This window comes from Sparus aurata, chromosome 10 (genome assembly GCF_900880675.1).
Source record: "Sparus aurata chromosome 10, fSpaAur1.1, whole genome shotgun sequence".
Taxonomy (NCBI): domain Eukaryota; kingdom Metazoa; phylum Chordata; class Actinopteri; order Spariformes; family Sparidae; genus Sparus; species Sparus aurata.
The window spans coordinates 27072698-27100649 of NC_044196.1; the positions used below are offsets into that span (position 1 = coordinate 27072698).

At 39.7% G+C, this 27952-nt stretch overlaps 1 protein-coding gene across 4 annotated transcripts in view; it reads right to left on the bottom strand.

Annotated features, from left to right (window-relative positions):
• The window catches only part of dock11 (dedicator of cytokinesis 11), a 66937-nt gene that overhangs the window by 14030 nt on the left and 24955 nt on the right, over positions 1–27952 (bottom strand). For 3 of the 4 annotated variants that reach the window (XM_030430746.1, XM_030430748.1, XM_030430749.1), the window contains 30 exons: positions 26980–27102; positions 26693–26769; positions 25508–25692; positions 25308–25373; positions 23099–23191; positions 21079–21202; positions 20709–20821; positions 20334–20417; positions 20134–20223; positions 19052–19173; positions 18884–18953; positions 18599–18724; positions 18244–18315; positions 17619–17765; positions 17208–17291; positions 16327–16438; positions 15904–15942; positions 14750–14931; positions 13625–13738; positions 12679–12748; positions 10123–10211; positions 8139–8259; positions 7813–7879; positions 6338–6385; positions 5814–5959; positions 5561–5676; positions 5217–5354; positions 3648–3830; positions 3032–3145; positions 1254–1469 (listed from right to left, as the gene is read on the bottom strand). In XM_030430746.1, the coding sequence (XP_030286606.1) occupies positions 1254–1469; positions 3032–3145; positions 3648–3830; positions 5217–5354; positions 5561–5676; positions 5814–5959; positions 6338–6385; positions 7813–7879; positions 8139–8259; positions 10123–10211; positions 12679–12748; positions 13625–13738; positions 14750–14931; positions 15904–15942; positions 16327–16438; positions 17208–17291; positions 17619–17765; positions 18244–18315; positions 18599–18724; positions 18884–18953; positions 19052–19173; positions 20134–20223; positions 20334–20417; positions 20709–20821; positions 21079–21202; positions 23099–23191; positions 25308–25373; positions 25508–25692; positions 26693–26769; positions 26980–27102 (3331 nt within the window). The remainder of the gene's footprint in view (positions 1–1253; positions 1470–3031; positions 3146–3647; positions 3831–5216; positions 5355–5560; positions 5677–5813; positions 5960–6337; positions 6386–7812; positions 7880–8138; positions 8260–10122; positions 10212–12678; positions 12749–13624; positions 13739–14749; positions 14932–15903; positions 15943–16326; positions 16439–17207; positions 17292–17618; positions 17766–18243; positions 18316–18598; positions 18725–18883; positions 18954–19051; positions 19174–20133; positions 20224–20333; positions 20418–20708; positions 20822–21078; positions 21203–23098; positions 23192–25307; positions 25374–25507; positions 25693–26692; positions 26770–26979; positions 27103–27952) is intronic. The other variant, XM_030430747.1, reaches the window with a different exon arrangement.

The window sequence follows — 27952 nt, forward strand, 5'->3', positions numbered from 1 at the left end:
ACTGGACAAAAAGTTCATACTATAATTATATAAACTTTGACTGTTACTGTTAACTCTATATCAGATTCCACTGTTTACACTGAACCAGGCTGGAACAGCCAATGTTTATTTCTTAGTAACCAGTAATAAAATGACAAACCTCGACCTGACTTCTCTGTCTAATGTTTGATATTGTCAAAACATTGTAAAGGTATTAACACAGGGCACCATAGTAGCTCAGTTTGTACGGCGTGCACCCCATGTACAGAGGCTCTTGTCCAACCTGTTGCCCCCCGCTGCATGTCATCCCAGCTCTCTCTTATCCTGCATCCTGAAATACTCCAAGCTGGTATATAACTTAAAATCATAAAGAACAAGTAAAAAAAGAAAAACTAAAAAAGACCCCGAAAAAAACATTGTGAGTGTGTTACTTAGCCTGTGGCCTACATCTCTACAGCAGTACAACTATGTAAAAGTTGTAAGTGAATATACTTTGATGTGCTCAATTCATTAAGAATCGGCCTCTTTGCAGCATTTTGTTCTGAAACGGACCAGGAGTGATACAGACAATGCTTTGTTGAAATCCTTGTGGGTTCCTAATCAATTCCATCCCTTATCAAATACTCTTTATAGTTCTCAACCACCAAACACCATTTCTTTATTTTGAAAGCCAATACAACACTCCAAACTTCATTGTTATTGTTGTATCAGCACTGTACACGCAACATCTATTGCATGTCTGTCCGTCCTGGAAGAGGGATCCCTCCTCTGTGGCTCTTCCTGTGGCTTCTTCCATTGTTTTTGTTTACCCTGTAAACCCTCCATCAACATGTGAAGTTTTTCCTGTCTAAGGACAGAGGATGTTGTTCACTGTACAGACTGTAAAGCCCACTGAGGCAATGTGATTGTGATTTTGGGCTATATAAATAAAACTTGATTTGATTTGATTTGATAAGTCTTCAACTGAAAACCGAACTCGAGACAAAAGGACTGACTGCTATGACCGTAGGTCAGACACTGTGCAAGGTGTTTGCTCGTGGCATTGTCACCCAGCATTGTGGTGTGTTTTGTGCATGGAGATATTATTGTTGTAAGTGATGAGATAAGATTATATGCAAAGTTATCAAAACAAGATCAAGAGACCAAACCGCCATGAAAACCAGGACTTGCCTACCTGGTTGATTAACATTATGTGAAACATAAACAAAACAAAAAACTATAAGGGTCAAGGGACAGATGACACAAAATGAAAGAGAGTGTCTTCCTGTTGATACCTCAGAGAGATCTCCGTTCTTGAGGTGTGCTCGGGCCATGCTGTCCAGCCAGGTCCGTCTTAGTTCAGGGGTGCTGGCGTAGGATCGGGCCAGGCTGTACTGGAGGTCCAGCAGCATCTCCGGGTCTTTCTCATGCTCCCTCATCTGGGCCGTGGCCATCAGCACTGTGCGAATCCGCTTGGTCAAACCCTTCACTTCGGAGGGGAATGCTGTGGACTGCATCATGTAGAGATAAGCAAACACACACAGACTTGTGAAAACATGATCACATCCATTAGAAAAATACAAACTGAGCCCTGTCCTTTAAATGTGGCTTAACTGACCCAGGCTTACATGTTGTTTTAAGTCTAAACTGCTAGTTCTCATCCAGCTCATTTGAATTCCTTAAGCTCAGTTTGATTTGCTATTCTTAGATTAGGTAATCTTCAATACAGTGAAATAAGTACAACAGGAAGAGAGAGTCCAAACCATAATCAGTGCTCTTATCTTTGGCCAATACCAAGTGATTGCAGTGACTGCAGAGGTGGGCGTGCAGGAAAGCCTCCCAGCAAGCGGTGGGCAAGACCCAAGACTGCAAGTCTCATTTATGTATTGCTATTGTTGTATGTTGTATTGCTGTGTGATTGTGTTTTATATTGTGATTCACAAAGTTTCCACACTTACATTACTGTTTAACAACTAGATAGAATGATGAATGTGGTGTGGTGTGTGGGGAGTTATATTGGTGAGGTTCTCTCCAGTGGGAGTGCAGGAGACTTTTTGAGGTTAATCTGCAACAGCCAATAATTCTCCTGTATGCTGTGAAATCTTTAAATTAGAGAATCCTACAAAGCTTATAATAAACATATTCTGACTATGAAAATACATGTATTGTGTTAAAACGACATATACCCGACTAATTACAGTAAACACTAGGTGTTTTAGCTAAGCGGTTTTGTCACAGTGTAAGCATTTATTGCTAAAAGTATCCCAAGTGAAATTTGGACTGCTTCAAGTGTATATTTAATTTTGTTCATATTTTATGTAGAATACATGTAACTCTTTGTCATGAAGATTAAATTGTGGTAATATTACCAACAAATTGTAATAGTCTCTCAAAATATATACATATATCATGCTTTTTTCATAATTTCTCTTTTACGTTTGTAAATCGTCAATATTCTTAACTGGAAAACTTGGTTTGTCAACCATTGTCCTTTCAAAAGGTCCAGTTTCTAGGATTTCAGGCCATCTACTGGTGAGGTTGCAGATTGCAACCAGCTAAGCACCCCTCATTTTACCCTCTCATTTGGTGGCTGGAAAAATACCTGATCCCCATGTAGATATAAACCACTCCCTCTAAGATTGCGAAACACAACGATTATTAGATTCAGGTGATTAAACACTAATGAAAATATAATTACAAATGATGTATTCCATTTCTGCAAATAGATCAAAACTGTTTACCTTTTGATGCTCCATCATACTTTCCACAGATTAACTTTTTACAAAGTTTAAACACAAAAGTGCCTCCCTGTGCGAATCTGTCAGTCATCATCTTCACCTCACACATATTTACAGTCTAAACAAACCACATCAGTTGTATTTCAATACTGCTTATTCAATTTCACAATAGGGAGTATATTAAATGTCCCTGTTGACAGGGAATCCTATACAGGATTAAAGATCACATCATTTATTTTCATGTTTTTTCTCCTTTGTCGGTACAATTATATTGGATTCAGAACTGTGGTCAGACTTTGTTTTTCCTACACTAGCTTTGTTGATTTCTACCATACCTTCATTGCCTTGTCACTGTTTGCAAAGTTGTTGATGATGGAAAGAGATTCCTGGAAACGTGAACTGCCAGTCAGCGCCACATCGGAGATAAGCTGGCTTACAGCAATGATGATCTGGATGGGAAAGGGAGCAAAATGAGGACAAAGAGAGAGGATGGATAGTGACAAGAAGAAGGAGAATAGGGAGAAATTGAGTGGGTGAGAAGAAGAAAGAAAGAAAGTTGAAAGCAAAAGGAGGAAAAATAAATATTCAGACAAAATGCTCTGGGGGACATATGTATTGACAGAGGACAGAGAGGCTGGAAAACTCAGCAGTCCATCTGTGTTTAAACTGTTTAAACACACTCTTAACATTCTTCATCAACCTAATAAAAGCAACTGAAGGACTCAGAGGAGTTAGGGGTTTGTGTAGACAAGAGGCTACAGGGTATGGGTGAATATTGGGGTAAATAAGCACTGAGATGAAGTAAGAGCAATATAGAAAGAAAGAAAGTTATAAACCAGTGTGATGAATGATGACAGTATTGATATACTATATATATATTCATTGAGTATTCAACACGAGCAGACGCCGGATCTACAGATCTCTCCCTCAAAAACCGTCACTCCACTATACCTGCAGGTGGGTGCGTAGGAAGGTCTTCCTCTTGGTGTACTCGTAGTTGTTTCTCATCAGTAGGTAGAGAAGGGCAGATGCCTCAGCCCTCAGAGAACCCAGCTTGGAGACACAGCATTTAAGCACCTCGCAGCAAAGAGCCTCGCACAGCGTCACGCGGCCCTTAAACAGCACCGACGGGAACTGGCGGGACAACATGTTAGTGTGTTAAAGGCAAATTCTGGGCAGAGAGGGCATTAGAGGAATACCGTCAGTATGTAAGGGGGACAGCAGGAAAATTGGCAGTGAAGGACAAGAAAGGAACAGTAGCTGTGACAAAAAAAATCCCATCACTTTCCTGCCTGTCGTACATTAGAAGCATTTTGCGTCATTTGCCAGCTGCTTTTATTTAGAATTATGAGGTTTGCTACCAAGTAGAGTGAAAATACTGGTGTACAAACACTGACAGTGAATGCAGTAGATCTTGTGTATCACTTACATTTTTGACGTCACGATACAATCCAAATGTCCAGACTTGTGCGATAAGTCTGTGAGTGCTTAGGGCTGTCCCCAATCACAATGCATCCAGTCCATAAGGGACCTAAAGTGGAAGCTCTGAATGCTACAAATTCCAGAGAGTGGTCTTGGGGTGCAGACTTCACCAGACTTCACTTATGGAATTACCCACAATTCAATGCAATATGGACACAATGGTGTAGTGTTGTCAATTGAAAAAGCAAAAAGAACTTGAATGCTTAAAACAAGTACTTTGTCATAATGTTACTTGAAGTACGTTGGCTTTAATAATATTCAATCACATCATGAAACAGATATTAAATATTTTAGAGACTTCATTGTGTGTTTCTTCCTCATTTTTAATATTATGTCTGATACCTCCCAGAGTAGGATTCTTCTGCATTTTGTGACATTTCTCTTCAAAACCCCAGGTGAGGTGTTAACTGTCTGTGGAACCACACTTTCATTCTCTCTCACTAATACTGTAAGATAAGAAAACATGCCAGAACAGAGTCTCCCCTGCCACTCTCCTATGATTCATCGTGCAAGCAGCCGACACGGATACTTCTGATGCTATCAGGGGAGTGGGTGGTCTCCTCCCATGGGAACTAAATGTGTTCCCTCATTGGTCTGAGATAAAGTCATGTTAGAGCTTGCTTTTCATTCCTAAGTAAAGTGTCTGAAAATAATGTTTAAAAATACAGGAGATTAAGCGTAAGAAGGCAACGTGAATATGGGAACGAGGAAGCCGCAGCAACAACAAACACAGGAATGATAAAATATTTATTCTATGCATCCGTTTTTACTTCCCAGTAATGAACGACACTGTGCAGCGTGTCACTGCAAGTAGTTTTGGATGTTATAAATAGTAACGATGATAGCAATGACAAGTTGGCTCAATAAGTGACACCATATATCAGTTCCTTTGATTTAGTAGTGGAGCAAAAATGCTGTTGGCTCGTTCCAGATAACAAAAGGCATATTCACCACTCACTATCTCAGCCGTATCAATTTCAACTTTTAAGCAATACTTTGTTTCTCCCTGTGTGCGTATGTATGAGTGTGCCGAAGTACCTTGTTAATAAAAGCTCTGAGCGAGGAGAAGACATGTCTGAGGGCAGCTTCTGATTGGCTGACTTTAAGGAAAGTCAGGTAAACATCAAACACCTTCTTCATCAGGGGGTTGTGACCGTCGCTGTCCAGCAGCTGGGTCTGATACATGCACACACGAACAAGAATCACTTATATAAATTATAAACAAACAAACATACAATTAACAAGTAACATGGCTCACCCCTACCAAGCAAGCGATGTAAACCAGCTAGCCCCATACACCACACCTGTGTGTGTGTGTGTGTGTGTGTGTGTGTGTGTGTGTGTGTGTGAGTGTGAGTGTGTATCTGTGTGTGTTTTCTGACCTTGAAACACTGAGTGAAAAGAGAGAGGACATCCAGGACACTCAGGCACACCTCGGTGGACATGTTGCCCTCCAGCAGAGCCTGATGGTGGATTTCTGCTTCTGAAGGCCCTGTCCCTTGAACACACATCGTATCACCACTGTTTGCTCATTTTCACTAAGGCATATTATTCAATGTTTACTGGATTTGATTGAACACATTGGTTTAAAAATTAGACAAAGAGTTTTGCATATGAACTGGTGTTTGTGGTTACCTATGTTGAGTGTGAGGGAGGCCTCCATGGTGCTGAATTGCTGTATCTTTGTCTGCATGAGGCTGGCTCGGTTGCAGCGCATAGCCGGCATTGTCTGGGACTTCCTGTCCGAGGAGAACAGCTTCGACACACACACTTCCTGACTCCTATTTAAATAATACATCCACAGAAAGAGGGAGAGAATTATGCATTTAGGTGACAGGGAGAGAAGGAAATGAGATCTTGTCTCAGCTGTAGAAATGTTCTAACTAAGCTGCAGACAACTAACCTTTTCTTTACCGATTAACACAGAAATATTGTTCTTAGAAACAAGACAGATCGTTAAAACACTGCATATTTCTCCATCAGGAACAATGGTTGATGTAATAATTACCCAAACCACCACACAACATGTGATCAAATCTGCCAAGACATTTCTGAATCCCTCTGAGCTAGGTGTGGCTGGGTTTCAAATTTCAGATGTTCGACAGATAAAAGCTGGTATGACAGGTAAGACGAAGGTGCGTCATGTTTCCGAACCTTACCTGCCAATGTTCCTTTTTCCAATATACCGGAACTGAATCAGGCAGACCCTGAGGGACAGTTACAAATAATATAATAACAATATTAGTAGACAGTGTGTATGGATGTCTTGTTCAATATATTACTGAACTTTGCAATCTTTGATTTTATTTAGTTTTGGCGGCTGAACAATGAGCAATGTGAGTGTCTGACGAATTTAACCATCTGGTTTCTGTTAAAACACAAGGCTTTTTAATGTTTGGTTGATAAGGCATTTTGGACTTACTTAAAGGGATATTCCAGTGTAAGTTTAATCCATGGTCTAACACACCGTGAAACTGTGTTAGACTCCCTCTCGAGAGATAAAGTTTGCAGACCGCTAGCTAACGCAGTTTTAGCATCCTCAGAAACGACCGCACAACAACAATACATTGCAGTAAATAGGTCCAAATATAAAACCGCCATCAAAAAGCCACAAATAATGCTCAGAACAGCACCAAACTTCAGCAACATTAGAAATAGGGTCCCAGCACATATTTCGAGGTATCAAACATTTGATATCATTGCCGGATTTGTCGGAATAGATAAACAAAACTCACCACCCGAGAAGCCTTCCTTGTTGTAGGGAAGCCCTGTGACACGATTACCGAGTGCAGTAGAGTCCCACAGCTCAATGATGATCATTACTGCGGGACTCTACTGCACTCGGTAATCGAGGGAGTCTAACACAGTTTCACAGTGTGTTAGACCATGGGTTAAACTTACACCGGAATATCCCTTTAACTCTCTCCCCTCTTACAGTAAATTAACAGAAAAAAGGACATTAATTTATTTCTGCCTTTTAATGACTTTGCTATGGTTTCAACTGACGTCAACTGAATATAAGTGACATGTTTTGACTCTGCACACCTGCCAGCAGATGTTTTTAAACTATTTTCATGTCTAAAGTATGTTTTACCTCTCAGCAGCTGTTTGAACTCACTGTTTGAACTGATTTCTTAATTTACATCAAATGTATTAAAGAATATAACATAGTGTGGTAAGCATGTCAACTTTTAAAAATACAGTAAACAGCAACTAATTTAGGCTACTTCTTTGTCATCCATGGAGAAAGTTGCCAGACTCCCTTGAAAAAACACTCAAATTTGAAATGTGTTGAAAAACTTTATTTACTGTGAAAGGCTGCCTACAAATAAATTATTAACTGACTGGGCCTACTTGCTAATTTGGCAAATGTTACACATGAAGATATTTCCTTCTTGTTTAAAAACGTATTGATTTGTTCCAGCGATGTAGGTGTGATTTGCATATAGAGCAGGGGAGTGAGAGCCGATTCAGTCCAGATCTGTTCTGGATGGCTCAGTTAGTTTTCCATTTTTCAAGTCACCTTTCACATTCATTCTAGTGGATCAGAAACATGGTTTACATGCTGTCATTTTCACTGCATTACGATACGCCGTTATGTAGTAAAGAATAGTTTTTTTAGTACATTACTTACTCTAGCAAACTGAGGAAGTTCATGATGTCTTGAGGGTTAACTTTGTTCCAATAGGCATTCAGAGTGTCTGCAGACAAACAGAAATAATTAATCAAGCTGCAGACAACAGAGATAAACATTTCATGTTGATTTTGGAGTATCCTCAATGGGAGATGCCTGGCTGACAATCAGTCATTCCCAAACAGCAATGTTACAGTATGTGTTACAGCTGAGCCAAGTTTCCACGTAGACTACATCCCAATATAGCAGAAGGGACAGAGACGTCATATCCTGTGTATGGTAAGTGAAGGTCGAACTGTGTGGTGGGGACATAGATCATCACTGACCCTCTGACAAGGTCTTGACAATGTGCAGGAAGCAGAGCAGGAGGCCCTTAATCTCATAATGTCCAAGTCTACCAATGGGAGGCATGGGGCTGCTGCTCATCGTAGATCCACGTCTCTGTAGCTGCAGAACAAAGTATAACACACACAAACACACAGTGAGAGTGTTTCGTCACATTTTCTTGATTTATTTTAGAAATAGGAAGGAGTTGCATTGAATTATCTGGCATAATTCAATACATTTTTTCTAAGAGACACTGTGTTTTATACCTGTTTGTAGGCTTGTCACATTAATAACATTATTAACTGGTCATACATATCTTACTCTGCATATTTTATAAATCTTGTTGATTGTGCTAACATGCACAATCTGTCAACAGAGTTTGAGAATTCGTCTCATTTACTGTTTTTTATGTTGTATTTATTTTTTTTATATTTATTTTGATAACATTTTTATTTTTCAGTAAATATTGTTATAGTTATTCTTCATGCATAAGGCAGGATGGCAGAAAATATTTTTTTCTGGCTTTCACACAATTCTTTTGATGTTGCTGTAAGGACTATTGCTCTTCAGGGACATACAAAGTTGCTGGGTGCCTGGCAGCTCCGCTCAAAGACCGCTCTCCGCTCACCTAAAATTTCATTCAGCTCCGGTGAAATCGCTCCACGCTCGCTCAAATTTAAAAGAGGGAGCAATTCCTGACGTTGCAACTATATGACCTGTCTGCTTGCTTTTCGAAATATTTTACAAACTCCATCTCTTAACGAATGACCTCTGATGTAGGCTAACCCTTGAAGGCACACGTGAGTCTGGACATGTGCATGCCCTAGACTCGTGGAGAGCGGTATCGGAACGGAACTGGAGCGGAACTGAACCATCGCCCTGGCCTTTGGATTAAAACCTGCTCTGCGCTCCGACTATATATTGCACGCTCCACTCCCCGCTCGCTCCACGCTCTGCTCCGCTCACATGCCCTGGTGCCTGGGCACGTATGCTCTTAACAAATGTCACTCAGACAGTTAAAGACTTCATAGCTTATTTGTGAGGGACTATTTTTAGCTGCAACTAACTACATGTTTCGGGCACTAGTGAGCATTTACAGGGAAGGATTTCTGTAGATTATCATGTCAGTCTACACATTAATAACATTTATGTTGTTGAGCATCTCATTTTTGACAGCAAGTATGAAAAACATCATGTCTTTACATCATGAAGCTGTCTGGAGTTTACCATCAGACAAGTGCAGACATCTGCACATTAGTTTATGCGATGGCTAAAGGTTCTGGGAAATTTGTGTAGCCAAGAAGTGGCCTGAAGTTGCTGCAATAAAAGTAAGATGTGACCAGCTGTTGAGGTTGAATTACCAGCAACCATCAACAAAAGATAGTGTACCGGAATGTAACCCAAATACGTATTAATACAGACAATTAATTATCCACTCCAGTCAGTCTAGATTGAACATCTGGGTGCCTGAACGGACAGCAGATGCACACTCAGCTCCGATACATGAATAAGCCTGTGTTCTCATGAAGTCTGTTTCTTTCACCTTTTTTTTAACTACCCTTTCTTTTTTAGTATAGAACATATGGTATCACTCATTGGAGGGTGCCCAGATCAAAAGAACTTATGCATTAAATCAAAGGAAATCTTTGGGATATTAAACTAATAGTAACGCATTCAACTCATTTAAAGTGCCGCAGTTGCGCAACAGGAACAGAGAAGGGATTGTTATGTTAGCCCCTTGTCCACAGTTCCGCAGGAACATCCCACTGAGAGGGGAATGTAGTAGTGTTCAAAAGGAATATGGCCAGATTTGGATCAAAACAGTGTGTATTAGAGGCATTGGAAAATTATTGAAGGAACCGATCAAAAACATTTTTCCAGACATTTGAAACGGCAGCAAATCAAATCAATGTGTCAGGCTGTGCTGGACCTACATAGATGAGGTGTTCAACAGCAGATCGGCCCTGTGTGAAATGTCCTCACCTCAATGCTGTCTGGTGTCCCTGAGTCCATAAACAGAGAGCCTCTGGAGTCTTCTCTCCTGACAACATGGCCATTCTGAGCTGGCAGACCTTCAGCCAACACAGTGCAGAGATTGTTAGTGTCAACAGAAAGCAGCAAAATAAAGTATACTCAGTCACCCAACACTTACAAGCTCACTGCCAGTAACACATTTTGGGGAGACTGCGATACTCTCTTGAGCTCCAATAATGACTTAAGTCTTATATTGACTGCAGAAATAAATACCAGATGTATTGAAAGACCCAATAGTCCTCTAAATTGGTTTGCAATTTCTACTGATATGATATCTGACAGAAATCATTAGTTAAGGGGTAATTCCACTGGTTTTACTCGACAAGATCAGTTTACAATATCAGAAACATTACCAAGCCTGGGAGCCTAGTTGTTTAAAGCCTTCTGTGGCTCTGAAGAAACTTTCAAGTTTGAGAACATAACCCGAGTTATGTCACCAGGGAAAAGAAGCTCTTGAATTACACTGTGGGAAGTGTGTGAAGGGATCTTGCTTGGGACTACTAGAGGTCAGGGTATCTCATCTTCTACTGATTTAATTCAAAACCACTGATTATATTTTAATCTTTCTCATGTAAGGCAGAAATCAAATTAAAGATGAAATATCTTCAGTTCACTGTGTTTTGAACTTGTGTCATCTTCTGTCACTGTGAAGTCCTTGTCCTTCCTTGGGTCCTTCCTTTAATCTCGACAGCAATAAGCTAAAGTCAATACAGATGATGTACAAACTGAAATGTCTCCATCTAGAGCTGCACTAATAAGACGATTTAGCAATTAAATATCGTAGGAAGATTAACAGCCATCTGTTTTAGTAATCGATTCAGTTTGTCAGTCGTCTTTCAAGCAGAAATTTCAAACATATGCTTGTACCAGTTCCTTTCATGTTAAAATGTGTTGCTTTCCTTGGGTTTTGGACTGTTGGTCATACAGAAGAAGCAATGTGCAGACATCACTTTTGGGTCATTCTTTTGCATTTTATCCACACAACAACAAATTAATTCGCTGTGAAAGTAAACTGCAGATTATTGTTCTATTGTTTTATATATATATATATATATATATATATATATATATTTATATATGTATATATATATATATATATATATATATATATATATATATATATATATATATATATAAAACAATAGCACAATACTGTGTTGTGATATACAATATATTAGGGGTGGTTAATCAGCCCAATTTCCCAATTCGATTCGATTCCGATTATTGAAGTCTCGATTCGATTACAAATCGATTTTCGATTATTAACAATTGTTGATTCGATTTTAGATTATCAATTAATTATTGATCTTCCATTTAACATCAGTCAGCTGCTGAATTATTTTACTTCTCTTTTGATTAACACCTCACAGCACCTTCAATATTGTAAAGTGTAATTGTACTATCCAAATTATTATTTTTTTACTTTGTTTTAAATGTAGTCTTTCACTGTTAAAAGAAAGTTGCCAAGCTCAGCAGCCAGACTCATGTTAGAAGCATTGTCGGTGACGAGAACCAGGTCTGGTTTCTCTATTCCCCACTCGTCTGCCATTGCTTTGAGAAACTCACGTGCATCGCACGTTATTGCTACCCTGTGAGCAGTGTTGAGGGACTCTTGCAGGGAAAGCTTTGTCTCCTTGTAAAGATTTGGAATCGATGAGTGTGAAAAAGCTCCGGGATGGAATAACATATCTTGGCTCCAGACTGTGGACCATGTAGCGGAAGCCAGTAAGAGGAGGACTCCGGTTTGTATTACAATTAAAAATAAATAAATAAATCGATCTTTGGAAATTTAATAATCGACTCATAATCGTCAATATTATAATCGCGATTAATCAATAATCATTTTTTTTCACCACCCCTACAATATATCGCTCAATAATTTGTAATCTTCTGAAAAGCACTTCATAAATGCTGGTACTGAATGGCAAAAAACAAATGTGACATTTGACCAAATACCTTGATATCGATTCCACAATAATATAGTAATGAAGACTAGTGGTTCTTTCACAAAACATTAACGCAATAAGATTGATAAATATTAACCAGTAATGTAAATATAATGGCTAAATAGGTAAAGACATGGGTAAACCATTCAAACAAGTAGAACAGTCTGGTTAGCCAGGAAAAGACAGCACCAATGCCATTTCAGGATAAAATGTTATCCAACATCTAACATCTATAACAATATATTGTATAGTATATATTGCCAAGCCCTACTGCACTACTTTATTGGTGATGAAAATAGTTGTTAGGTGCAGCCTATCTCCATCATCAAAGAAGAGCCATCCTCGGTTAAGTGCTATGATGTAAGTGGTGCCACATCCCAGAACAAATGTGTGGCACATGTCTGGCCCAAAGCTGCTTTCAGACAGAGTGCTGCTAATGGATCAAGTTGTTCGTAACATAAACATTGTGTGTCTTTGTGTAGCTGTATCGCTAAGGGCCTTTGTGCTGATGATAATGGATGACGTAAACAGGAAGGATGCTTTATGTGCTGTACTGTACCATGGTCTATTGCAGTGCTGACTCTCCTGTTGTCTGTCGATATGTTTGATATCAGGTCATCTCTGGAGCCCTGGACAACCACAGGGTGAAAGAAGAGAAAACTGTGTTACTTGTCAGATATAAACTGTTACATACAGAACACATGCTTTACGTTTTTATCAAGTAAACTGGAAGAAACTCTATGACAAAGTCCATGACTCAATATACAGAGTTTACAACTACTCTCTCAGACAGATAGCACTTTGTTTGCATTAGTTTGCATTACATCTAAGCTGTCAGTGTGAAAAGACATGTGCACACATCAATCTTTTTCAAATGCAGAGTCCAAGAATTTAACTTCTCTCAAAGGACTTGCAACACTGTCTTATGCTCTTGTTTAAATTTCCTTTATACATTAAGAAAAGTACAATGCTTCAACCCAGGGTGAAGGATTTCTCTATTTGAATCAAGGTTCCTGCAGACCCTAATGAAGCATCAATTTGCGTTTTTATAATCTTTGCAGTTTTCCTAATGTAATAAATAAGAAAGAAGGGAGTACACAAGAAGTGTTTGCATTAGAAAACGGTAAAGCTCTGACTAAAAGATGGATGATGCATGGTGATATAACTGGAGAGATGTGACATTTACATGATGAGAAAGGTTTGCTTTTCCCATAAACTTAAAGATGGACATCTTCACACAAGATGGTGCAGGACGTCAAACCTCTGAGACCTGGTTTTGGCAAAATAATTATTATTTTCCCCTCCGTATTGTATTCTCTTGGTTATCTAAATATCTCACTTTAAATGTATGTTTCTACATATGTTTCTTTCATTGCTTGTATATCCGTTTGTATAACCAGAGGATGTAATTTCTATGCATTTAAAAATGAAGAATACATTCAAAAAAGAAAAAGAAATCAGAAACAAAGCCCACTGTGGACACGCCGTGTTCCGATGGGACTCACATTGAGGCCAAGTCCGGGGCTGGAGGTGTATGGCTGAGCGGAGAGCTGCTTCAAGTTCTGGTACAGCAGTTCAAAAAGTGGTAGGTAGAGCAAACAGATCCTGGCCTGCTGGTTCTGAAACATTCAAAAAAGGACCAGATGAGCTTTTTTGATAATAAGCACAATAAGGAAACTGTCACACATGTGTCTGAATACTGAGTGTGTATGAGTGACATGACATGTAGACATATTGACTACACAAGTGATGAGGGAAGACTATTGTGCATTCATAATAAACCACACCCTTGTCGCCTTCCCTTCACACACCACTCGAAAGCCATCTGTCCCCAGCAGCAATCAACGATGCCTGCCGCACTCTAAACACGTGCTTGTTTGCATAACAGATGTCACTATCTTGTATCTTGGGGGAGTGAACACACCGTTAAACTGTGTCAAACCTGTGTCACACCATGCATTAACTCTTTGCATGCAAACATTAAGGTTCTGATTCCAGCAGTCTGCACTGTGAGGGACACTTTGCTAAGAAATGAATGCAGCATAGACAAACAAAATAACGCATTCAAATGTAAAATAACTTTACCTCCATAGAAAACATAGACTTAATCTAGTCAAAATCTGACCTCGTTTGATGGTGAATTGGTCTCGAGCTGCAATGATTTATTGATTAATCTTGTGAAAGAAAATCAAATGCCAACTATTTTGATAACCTTTTTCTCTCTTTGTCGTTTTTCAAGCAAAAATCTCAAACATCTGCTGGTTTCTGCTTCTGCATGTTTGCTATATCTTTGTAATTTATAAAAAAGAAAAAAAAATCTTCAGGTTTTAACTGATGGTTGGACAAAGGAAGCCATTTGAAAAAGTCACTTTGTGGTTCAGGATATTGTGATAAGCATTTTCACAATTTTTTGCCATTTTAAGGACTAAATTTGATCATTTAATAATCCTTTTTGGGATACCTTCTGTAAATGATAGATATACGCTACACCACCACTGTTAATGTTGTATATCATTCTAGAATTATTCCAAACAATGACTCTTTGTTTCACCCTCACTCCTGTGTCAGAATTTGCCCCTTTCTGTTAGTCTTCTCCTACTCCCATCATCAGCTGCCCCGCCCTCCCTCACCTTGTACGCTGTGTAACGGTCGTCCATTGCGTGCTTAATAAGGAGGTTCTTGAGAACGCTGACAGCCAGTTGTCGGACCTCTGGTCCTTGCTGCAGGGCCTCTGCCAGTTCTCTCAGCAGCAGACCAACCAGGAAGTGGTTACGGCAGTATTCCTCGGTCAGGCTGAACTCCAGACTCTGCTCTGTCGTTGGGCCAAACAGGAAGTGTCAGTACATTAAGTATTGTCATTTGGGACACTCAGATGGAAGTACTGACTTGGAGACAATCTGATAACTAGTCTTGTGTTTGTTGTTAAAGCTGTAGCTCCTTAGCACTTCTTGGATAGAGAATCTCTGAAAAATAAAGATCTCTGAAAAAGAATAAATCAGCTGTTGAATGACTAATAGTTGCAGGTCTTTATGTGTAGTTGAGGATATGTATTTAAAACAAACAACATTTGAAAAACAGTGACATTCAAATTGTTCAAAGTGCAATCAAATATGCAACAGAATCTAAACAAAACCAAAGACATTCATTCAGACACTAAAGTTTTCACACCACACAGAAAAAAGGAATTAAAACAACTCACTGCTCACACGCCTACATAAGGGAAATGTATAATGTTGGAAATTTCATTGTGTCTATACAGAGAAGTGCAATAAATCAACAGAAATCAAGAGAGAGGTTTTCGGTTTTGAAACAAACAATGACGTACAGTTTGATAATAATGTTGCATTAATATTAAAACAGGCAATGCAGCCTGGAATTCGGTAAACATTATTTTCCCCAGTGACAGACGCGGACAGGCAGATGGAGAGAGAAAGAGAGGCAGACAGAGAACAGACACAAACACCAAGAGAGATAGAGAACCGCAGCGCCATGAAAGTTGTTTCTGTCTAGTGTTTACAAGTATCGAGTCAACTAAGCATTGAGAAAAGAGGTCAGTTGATTCCCACAACAGCCAAGCTCCTCTCCTCTACAACACACAGGCCCAGGCACATGAAGGCGTTAGCCTAGCATTAGCATTGTAGTGAGTGAATGGGTGTCCTCTATGAGAAAAAAAACTGGGGAGTTGACAAGATGGCAGGTTAGTGCAGGTCAGAACAGGGAAGTGCGGGTTGATTGCAGACGGCGTTGATGTACAGTACGTTGATGTACGGTGAGCATCACCTACCTACAGGGCCAAAAAGCTCCGTCGCATACGGAATAAAATCTGACCACAAGCAAAACACAAAAAACAGAGAGGGGAGGGGGGTAAAAATAAAGGAAGTGGGGGTAAAAATGTAAACAATCCATGCAGCATTTCCACAGCACTTTGTGCTTTTTACATGTGGTTTATTAAGACATGTCAATAAGCGTTGGATAAACTTGTTCAGCAGGTAGAGATCAGCTAGGTGTGACCTGCCACCTGCTTATTATAGACCTGTATATACTTGGGCCAGACAATCCGGTTAATAGAGTGGAATGGTGTGGTGGATGCAGGTCGGGAAGAGGTCAGTGAGGGGTTGGGTTTGTGTGAGAGCTAGTAAGTGGTTACATGTGTGGTAGGAAGCATAATGCATTCAATGGAAGGCAGATAATGATATCAGACTCTCACCTTGTACCCTTTGCAGCTTGGTGCGCCCAAAAGCCATGGGCAGGTTAAGAGGGATGAAGTGTTCGTGGTTACACACTGCCATCAGGAAATCAAATTTCATTTCTGTCAGCATCTGTGCCAAACATACAGACATGAGCATGTTCCGTGCACACACTTAGGCAAATTTTTACCAACCGCCCTGCATAGATACAGTTCTCCTCATTTTTCAAATATAATCCTGGAGACAGGGCCTCTCATACAAAGCAGGCTTGTCACCTGTGGTGGTTTAATTTGTTAATCAAATGTGCTACTGATAAAGAGAGAGAGGTAGGGAAGGAGAAACGGAAGATGTTTATCTGTTATGTGCAGATTAAATAAACAAACTTTACCTTTCAGGCAGCACAACATCACATAAGACATAACATGTAACATAACTGTGTACAAAGTACACCCTGAGTACAAGCAGTAATGGAAAGTACTTAAGGAAATACTTTTTTTTACATTTATTTGACGACTTTAGTAACAAGTTACTTTGCAGATCAGAGCCAAAGTAGCGTAATTTTAAATTAATTAATTTTATCAGCAAACAAATTTAAAAAGCTGACAGTAAAATGCCGAAAATCGTTTCCTGAAAATGACCAGGCCACTTATTGGTCGACGGATACGTAGTTTATTAATTTCATTTAAATATAAATATATTCTACTTTAACATGTACTTTTACATATTAGTTCATTATATTGCCAGGAAATTAAATATATCAAATACACTTAATCCCTAATACTTTCAGACTTTCACTCGAGTCTTACCCTAGTATGACTTTTATGTACTTTTTACCACAATCAGTGCATTCGCAGTATGTGCAGTTGTGTGCTGTGCTTGCCTATTGAGTCAGAGTATGTACCTTGGGATCTTTGAGACCGAAGTGACACATGTAGTGGTTGACCAAGCCGAAAGCAAAGCCCCTGTTCATGACTGTCAGACACCTCTGAAGAAGGAAAGCATGGTTATTAAACACGCTGCTAAGGTATGGAAAATCCCAAGCAAAACTTAAATTTTTTAGATTTAGTTAAGAACCCAAAAAAACTGAGCAGTTATTATATCTTTTCAGAGTAAAAAAAAAACAAACAAAAAAATAATTGTGCAATAGCTAAGAGCCATGCCCGAGGTTCATAGACAATCTAAGGTAGACTTTTAGGTAGAAAACTGAGTGACTGACTCTCATTTAACACATAAAATAGATGGAGGACATCTGACCCCATCAAACCGCCTTTGGTGAAATTAACTGAAGTTGGTTTCATGCAGATGTTCCGACCTTGATTAAATTGGCCAGGCTCAGGTTGATGCAGCGAGCTTCCTCTGGGATTTCCATGTGACGGATGGTGATGTGAGGCATGACGGACAACACCAGGGACTGCAGTGCCTGGTGGAAACTGTCGGGGAAGCGCTGGGCCCGTGGCATCTGAAGAGATAGTCCGGACAAATATCTCAAGATAAATGGCTTAAATGGAGGTACAAATGTCAAACAGCTGCAAACATTATGAAGAAACATTACAAATATATAGATCAACTCGGAGGTATACATTTGATTTAAACAGATCACAGTTTAACTTGTCCTTGACAGCAGCAGAAACAGCCATCACTTTGCTTACTGTCTAGCATTGTTTATTAAGACTCATGGCATCAGAATGTCTAACATACACACAACTTCATGATTAACCATCAGTCTCCTGCTCTTTCTCGGAACGTTTGTTTAAATGTGTTGAGCTTTGTAACAACACCTGCGGTATAAATTTGCCTGTGAGACCCACACCAAATATAAAAGTCTGACCTTTGCTTCAGACATTGACATTGGCAAACACACAGATGTTAAAAACATGCGATGACTCAATCTGCTCAGTCTCAACTGTGTAAAGTAAGAAGAATGACCCAGTACCAACCTTCATGCGGTTGCCTTCTTGCAGGTACTGGCCCATGGACTTGGCCATGGTCTCAAAGAAGAACCAGGAGTACTATAGAAAGGGATATAAGATGACTGGGTTATGACTCATATGGTATTTCTCCATTCCCAAAATGAATCTTTCCTAGGAAAGATAACAATGGTGATGGCATGGAAAAATGTCATCCGAAATGTTACAGAGATAACTCCAAAGACGAGTACACAGAACAAGCAGCAACATGCTTAACCTTCTGTGGAAGTGGTTGCATTAACGCAAGTATGCTACCTGCTGTTCTGATTTGGTACTACAACTGGCCTGATCCAGGAACTGTATAGACGTGAAGAGGGCCACACACCTTAAGCAGTTTATTGCTGGTGTTGAAATCAGCAGTTTGCTTGAGGGTGGCTGTCACAGCGGTGGCAAGCACCTCGTGAGTGGTCGCTGAGTTTCCTGACACAGCGTTGTTGGTCACAAACACATACTAAGAAGAGAAAGAGAACAAATCCATACACACAAGATGCACCTTAAACTGAAACTGACACAAACCAAGTATTTCGTAACTCTCTTTCATAACATTTGAAATGTGTATAATTATTTCGATTTTATAACAACTGTAGCAGGGTTTGTGTTGGTCGATCACCTTGACAAAAGAGCGCAGGTAGTGTTCCAGCCCCTCCTCATGACATCTGGACACTATATGTATGATCACACTGAACATACAGAGCAGGGCACTGTTATACTGGGAGCACTTCAATCAGTATCAAACAGCAGAAACTGCAGCCACATTTTACACAGGTGATCAACTGACCGCAGAGAGTTGACAGCAATCTCATGAGCTTCTTTGGTTGCTGCTGTGAGCACCTCAAACAGCTGCATCAGCACTGTTGGTAGGAAGTTGACGATTACATGAGTCTCCATGGCATGCAGGCACTATGGGGGGAAGAAGTTGGGGAGATGTCATATCATCAATCTTTATATTCAGTTGAGAATTGAGGATGATGAGAAATGAGAAAATGCAGCACAGCACCATTATCATTAACAAGAGAGTTAAGCAAAGCATGGAGCAAATACATTCCCCTGATATGTATTTATATTTAATTGTAAATCTGTTTAAGGTTTATGTACATGAAAAACAGCACAGGTACTAAAATCAAAACTTGAGGGACACCATAGTTGACGGGAGTTGAAGCGACTGTCCTGCAAGTTCTCATCTACCACCTTGAGGTTCTATGCCTCCAGTTGCTGCTCCTTAGGTATACTTCATAAATGTATACTATTACAGATTTTTGTAAAATGTCATAATTGTAATTATTATATGAATTGTTGAATAATGGCCAAAAATGTGTTTTCTCAAATGTGTCAAGATATTTCCCTTAAGGTGTTCCTGAAAGATCACGTTCACTAGAATGGGACGGACGGACATACAACCAGAAAAGATAATGCCTCATGACATGCAGAATAAATAATAATAAACAAAAATAAGACATAATTTCATAATAAATAAGTAATAAAAATTTACTTGTACAACACAAAATAGCAACAAAAAGCTCAAATCAAATCAATTGTACTCTTATAGCCTAAAATCACAATCACATTGCCTCAGTGGACTTCAAAGTCTGTACAGTGAACGACATCCGCTCTCCTTAGACCCTTGACTCGAGTGAAGAAAACTTCCCACATGGAGAAAAAAAAGCCTTTTAGTGCAGGCTGTACTGTAGATGGGAGGTCTGTTAGTGCCATAAAAAAAATATTTGGCTATAGTAACAATCCACAAGCTCAACCACAACATAATCTCAAGCTGTACTTAGGCACCTTGTGCCGGTTAAAGATTCATATCTGTAACATGACCCCTGCTCTAAAATGACTGGGCACTGCCTAACAGTATCTTACCTTCAGGTATTTGACAAGTTCGGCTGGGTTGCCCTCTGATGTCGTCCTCATCAGTTGGCAGTGCTGGAAGAATTTGTGTAGATGCAGATCCTGTGGAGGTAACAGACCAGTAACACTGTCATCCACACACTCTCTCTTTATACCAGCTAACTCAATCTATACTATACATCTTAACAGGTATTTTATGAATGGAAAATTACCTGAGGATATATTGTTGATGCTACATGGGTCCTCACTTTGAACAGTGTTTTGGCATTTTCCACCCACTTGATATCTGGTTGGGACTGTTAGTGAACACAAAAATGTGAGGCATTAGTATCTTCAACATTTTAACAAACATGTCAGTCAGTAGAAAGACAGTGTTATCATACAGTGCTGAACAAAAGTGACAATTTTATATGTGGACTTTTAACTTACCAAAACACTGAACCAGGAATTAGCATTATTGTGCAATTTGATGTCAAGTCAAGTGAATATCTATTAGCTTCTATTTATCTTTAGTATTTTTGCTTAACCATTAGTGGGATTTGGATAGAGAGAGGGGGGACTGATAAGCTCCTCACTAAGTCTTTTACCTTCCGAGTGTCCTGACACAGGTATCCAGGAGGCAAGGTGGCTGCTACAGGTAGCTGGAGCTCCACTGACTGCATCCTTCCATCTTTTAGCAAAGGCGTCCAGGAATAACCCACTGGAACACATGACAGTAGCAGTGTTAGACTTTTTGCGCCCCATTTATCAGGATATATAACACACAACACAGACACACAGTCTAAAAAGCCTATTGACATTACTGAAACTGTTTTACTTGACCGGAAACACAGGAAAACCAATTCTCTTCAAACATCTGTTGCCATCAGTGTGGTTCTCTTTCTTTTGACAAAGCTGGATTCAAGGACACATTTAAATACAGTGAAAGGCAGAGACATTTTCTTCCAGCGGACTCACCCAGTGACTCTACTCCCTCTCTTTTCTTGCTGCTAGCTTTGCTGCTGGACTCACAGCTGATGTGGTAAAAGGTGAAGAGGATGTGGTGTTTTTCATGAATGTGGACCGGCAACTCAATCTTCACCTGAGCACAGTAGAGCAGGTCAATGTTTTAAGCTCAATTTATCAATATCATTTCAGTCATCACATGCGAACACCAGAATAGAAATTAATCGATGCAAATAACAGATTTGATGTAGTTATGACACAGAGTAGTACTTGTAACAATATCAACAGCCTTTAATGCTGTTTAAGAGGTTTACATTATGCTTTATTGGGCCCACTTAAGAGGTTTCATCTCAGTGGAGAGTCGATTTTATCTCATGAAAAACTTTTTTTCCCAAAACAACCTTGCACAGGCACTGACAGCTGGAAAGCATCAGCAGCTACTCTGATTTCACTAGACTTCTGAATTAACTCTGTTGCGGATTTCAACTAAAATACTCATGTCACTATTTTGATGATTGATAAATCAGTTGAAGTGATTTAGTCTTTGTGATGTGGACAAAATAAGACATTTTAGGACATCAGCTTGGGCTTTGGAAAACACTGAACACTGATTTTTCAACATTTATGCACCAAACAACTAATCAATTAATCGAGAAAACACTCAACAGATTAACTGACGATGAAAATCATTTCATTAGTTGCAGCCCCACTCATGTTGCACATGTAATGCCTTAGTTCTTTGAAAACTGTAGGTTCATTATATTTCACACTCATTCAGGAACAGTGGTATCATTTCATCTTTTTATTTGCTAATTGTTTTTGCAAGTACAATACTGGTGTAAAATTATTTGAATCTGAGGCCCTTTGTTTACTGTGTCATCTAACGTGCACACGGTGAAACTTTTCATTCTCCTGTCTTTTGAACTTGCAATAGTTTTCTGTCATAAATAAAACAGGTTTGCCTGCATAGAAAATTACAGTGTTTTTTTTTTACCTCTTATACCATTGGACATGCTGTATAGAATGCAGTATTTGTGAATCCCTTAAAAAACTTTAGCAAAAGGTAAAAATCATATTATTATCCACCAGAGGGCAGTAGTAGCAAGGAAATGTATTTTACTTGTGCGTTTGTGCATGCAGATTTTTTCACAGGAAGTGATACATACAATACTACAAAACAGATTTGCCACTAATACAGATCTAGTGACCAACAGATTCCTGAGGAATGTCATGAATGAAGATCATGACTCGCTAATTTATGACACAAGCATGATTCAGTCAGTTAGTGTGTTGAAAGTTCTCTCTTGGGAAAGTTGGAAACATCTATTAGATTTTATTACAACTTCTAGTAAAAATAATCAATATTCACTAAAAGAGGATTTAGAGGACAAAAAGATCAAATATCAAAGCTGAATATGTTTAGAAGATAAAGATCAGTGTTGTCCTGTTTGAGCAGAAATTCTCCATGATGTGACTGGAAGCTGAAGCATGTGGAGGTTAATCCCAGTGAGCGTGCCTCTGTGTGTGTGTGTGTGTGTGTGAGTGTGCGCATGCGGGTGTATGTGAGGACTCTTTAGATCCTAATCCGTTTCATATCAGGGCCATATGGACCCCCTCTGCTCTACTGCTCTAACAGTATCCTGACTGTACCTCTTTTGTTGACCTCCTGGCTTTGTGTGTATGTGTAGAGAGCTGTGTGACTGTTTGACCAGTCTAGTGTGAGATCACAGCTCTGCCCTGAGACAGATTTATGGGATTATCTCAGAGCTGGCAGAAGAATTTGAGTAAAGAGCATAGAAATAAAAATAGTGTTTTTTCATTCCAGTTATTCCCTCTTTATGTCTAATTCAGTTTTGATCATGTAATTATTATCATTATTATTATTATTATTATTATTATTATTATTATTATTATTATTACTATTATTATTATTATTATTATTATCACATGCCTGTAAAATTGCTAGTAGATGTATCTAGAGTGAAATTAACTCTCAGTTCATGAGAGTGGGATAACGAGGTGGTTGTCTCACCTCGTCGTAGAACTCCGGGCTCTGATTGTGGTGCAAGACGGCTGCGTAGGTGCTGCTGGTGAACAGTGAGTCTCCCGGCTTGCCATAGATGCACTGAAAGGCAAGCAAACACAACGGTCATCCAACTCTGGCCCTTTGATGATTGGGCACAGCGGTGAGCAAGTGCTCAGAAATCTGTGATTACTGACAATATTTGGAGGAAATAATGTGTGTGTAAGCCCTTCATCATGTATATCTTTGAAGCACCAACAGCTTCAACAAAGAATTGAGAAACTATAAAGAGGAACCCGAATCATCAAAAGCTTGCCCTCTGATTACAAAAGAGGGGCCTCATCATGAATAATGATATACATTCTCTGGCCCCACAAAGCAGTGTTTACCTTGTCATAATCAAGGCGACAATATGCGCCCTTCTTTTCTGTATGTTGATGACAGAAAACAAACAATTACAGCATTATGACTCCAAATGTGAGGACATAGAGTAAATATCACATTCCTTTCCAAATGGCAACTACAACCATTGGTAGATGCAAATGTGGCACGTTTTTTTTATGAATGCACACTCATCCATTAAATAGCCAAAGCTGTTTTGTGGCAGAGCAGCAGCCACTTACCGTGGGAAAAGAAATCAACCTGGATTTTCTAATGAGGGGGCGACAAAAGGAAAGGAAAAAACTCAAACCTGTTCAGATGGCTGGTTGGACTCTGTAATTAGGAAGCTAACAATTGCAGTCATCTCTAATGAACAATAATGAGCAGTGCTGGCCAGAGGAAGGAATGAGCTTTGGAGCCAACTGATTGAAATTGAGACTGATAGGAGCCAGGATCAGAAAAGAAAAAAAGAGTTGGAGCCTATGCAGGAGGAACAGAGCCTGGAGGATAAGCAAGACTCAGAGAGAGAGAGGACAGGGTTCAGCTCTCAGCTCAGTCTGGGAAGAAGCTGGAGGTGGTGGTGGAAGAGGAGGTAGTGGAGGAGAAGGAGGGGTGGGGGGATTACACAGATTTCTGCAAAGATCTGTTGTTGGAGATCACGAGGTACAGTAGGTCTGCAGGTGGTGCATGGTGTGTGTAGCCCCATGGAAAAACAACCCATTCAGGAAGCCCTTACAGCAGCAAAGGGGGCTGATAGGACTCCTGATTACACGACTCAGGATGAGGGTTGAGGTGTGGCTTCAAGGAGCTGCCTCGGATGCTATCAGTCAGCGAGGACGTCCTGTTCATACATGTAATGTACCATTCTATTCTACTGGCTCATTTTTCTGGAAAGCCCATTCATAAATCACACCTGGGTTCATGAGTGTAGGTTTGACTGGACAACAAACCATGATTCATGAAAACAGGTTAGAGGCAGGTGAGAACAATACATTTTCGATTCACAGACTCTGAGACATCCCATATCCTTAATTTTTCACATTCCTGTTCCTAAAGCTTCAAAAGAATTCCCTCCCAGATTTGAGCCTCTAATCCCAGAACCTCCCTGATTAAAATCTTCTGAGAGGTGTGCTGCTGGCTCCTGATCACTGTTTGTAAATAACATCCTCACTTGCTGTACTTCTAGCATTGTTTGAGACCAGACATAGAAGACTAATCTACAGTATCTGAGATTTACTTTGCAAGACTGCACGCTGATCTGTCTGTCTGGACTGTCTCGATCGAGAGCATCAAGTGTAAATGTTTTGGCGGTTCAAGCTGAAGTATTTCTGTTTTCCTCTGTCCTTCTGGAAAAGTGAAAAGGAAAACAATCCCCGGTGCTTTGATGACTTGTTTCCACCCACAGATATTTGACATGTGTGGCCAGAGAGAAACAGAGAAGAGAAGAGAAGAGAAGAGAAGAGAAGAGAAGAGAAGAGAAGAGAAGAGAAGAGAAGAGAAGAGAAGAGAAGAGAGTGACCATTCATTATCTCCTCCTGCCAGCTATAATAACCAGCTTCTGGGAGCTTTTCCTCTCTCCCTTCCCTGGCCCCTCAGCTGCACCCTGACTTCCACTTTGTAAAAAGAAATAAAAAGAATCATTTATCATGTGCTATGCTGTTTTGAAGCTCTGCTGTTGATCCAATCTAATTTTGGACACTTATGACATTATCATTGTTTCTGCAACAGGCTCCTGCTAATGTGTTGAGAATAAAGTGATCCTCCGATCATTGTTTACCTTTATTTCCCCCATCATCTGCTTTTTTCCCCAGATATATCTACAGTTCATACAACTCACCTTTAAAGGGGCTCCACCTTCTTCATCTGAATCTCGGAACTGGATGCAGACTGCAATGTTTCGAGCCTGGTGTGGAGAAAACATTATATCACTCAATCAATGCACACAGCAGAGCAAATAATAAATAAGTGACCAACTGAGTCAAAGCACCGATATTTTCAATATTCATTCCCATCATCACCGCGCTTAACTCCACACACCTTGGTGAAGGTCTTCTGGTTGTCGTACTTGAGCTGATAGGGGTAGATGTAGAGCTGGTTCTTGTAGGTGGTGAAGGGGTAGTTGTACTTGGCCTCCTCGGGGAGAAACTCCTCGACCTCCACCGACACCCGCTCGCAGCCGTCCTCAAAGGGCTTGACAGGAATGTAAGAGGAAGTGACCGTATCTGTGGGATGAGAGCAGACGAGTTACGGGACCAAAGTGCCACTGAAGTGGTCCTGTTTCTGGTGCCATCCCAAAGAGTCAACCTAAGGTCATCAAGTGTATTTGTGAGCTAATTAACTGGGTGCTTTCAGCTGTTCAGCATTTGCATTTTAGAAAATGTAAGCAGTCTTTTTACTCTAAAGATCTCATTATTATAATCTATGTGGATGTATAAACTTAATGGCGTTTTTTTCTGTATTACGTCCTGTAGTTACTGTTAATAATATTGCAGTTTCATTTGTAAAACTGGGTTCTATGGCTCCGAATGTGTCCAGTCGTCAGTTTTATATATTAATTACCTCTAATTTCGTAAAACCTGTCATTCTTTTTCTGATTATTGTCATCATGCCTTCTTTATTAGGAGTAGTGGTTTCTGGGTGGCTCATTCATGGATGTTTAATTAAATAACTAGAAGACTATCTCTCTGTGAGTGCAAGTGTTCTCTTTGTATTGAGCTAAGTACACTACAAACAACCAAACTGTTAGTCAGTGCAAATTCAGATACTGATATTGATTCGACAACAGTTAGGAGCTTGCAAATCAAAAGTTCATTACTTGGGGATGTACAGAAAGCACCAATTACAGGTACTTCCTGGTAGGGTTTCGGGGTACTTTCTTCAACTGCTGCCATTGATGCTGGAAGCCATCATTTACCCTTTACTGTACCTCCCTAATCGCATTCTTTAATCCATGTGGTTACAACCCATCAACAAAAATCCTCTTTCCTTTTCTTCTCTTTATCCACATTTCCTTTGAGAACCCAAAAACTGACTTTAATTCACTTCCCAGTCTTTATCGTTTGCATTCTAGGATCAGGAACATTTTTCTGCATGTGTTGTGAGAGAACCACAGGTTTGGTCATTGCACTTGTTATTATTGTTTTATGTTTGTCTTGGTCATAAGGAAATGCAAGCTTATTTTACTTCAGTTTTTCAAGGGAGTGTTTAGAAATGACAACATACTTGAGAAGTCAGGTGGGACACACTCAATGGTGACATTCAGCTGTCCAGGGATTGTCTGAAGCTTGCTCTTCTCAGGTCTGATGAGGAAAGACATTTAAAATATGAAACAAAGTGCAATCAGGTCTGAAGAAAGGACTTTTCAAAATGTAGTGCTTTTTTGATGGGATTAGTTAAATCCTGAGTTGGCACAAAGGTGGTATTCTAAGCAATACCATTTGAAATACACATTCAACAAAAGACTAAACGTGCACGGGCACTAAAATAGCAGAAGAGCGCAGATGACTCACTTCCTGATGTCGGCCAGCAGCTTGATGATGTCGTCAGTGGAGATTTTGCTACTGTCCTGGCGGTAGAGAGGAGAAAACTTCCCATCCATGTCCAGGCCGCCCTGAGCGTCTTTGAACACCTGCCTGGAAACAGATACACATGGCTACAGAGACGGCTCATACAAACAGCCAAACATCACATTTCCGATCAGGCTGAATATGATGGAGTTTTATTTAAAAAATCTTATGCAAGTTTTAATGAAGTACAATCCATTTTCATCTGAAGGAAGTTAGACTGCTCATATTTATTTCACTGCATCAGTATTACACTGGATGTCAATGTGAAGTTTCTGAACTGTCCACATGTCAGATTTGGCTGATTCTAATATTGTGTGTATCAGCATAGCAACCTCAATCCTGTCTGTGTCTACACAGGATGCATTAAGGCTATGGGTTGTGTTTTTGCAACCAGCCATGCAGCTGAATTGACTAAAACAGAAGTTTATCTGTTCCATTAGACCTGCCTGAAGCGGACAACTTCCCCACATACTCTTACATGTCCTGCAATTCAGCTAAGCTTAAGGTCGATAATCAAATAAAATCTCAGAGGAATTCCTAGTTCGCTACATTCAATCTTTGTAATATCTTTACAGCAAAATGATCAAACCAATTTTTTTTCACACCTACTAGACTTGTCAAAGTATAAAGAGGATGTGTGACATATATGTGGTATACATTTTAAATGAATAGACTTCAAGCTTTCTTAAAATCCAATGCATTATCTTACAACCCCAAAGACAAGATATCTAATATTCAAAATGACAAACTATAATGTTTTTTGTTAACATTGTGGATTTCATGCCTGCAAACACACAAAGTGAGCAGAACCAGTGTTTTTTTTTAAATCAGGGTTATATCATGATGACATCTTTTTTGCACTTGTATCAGGCCATTCCAAAGATGAATCCAAACAGACTTTTTACTGGGTAATATT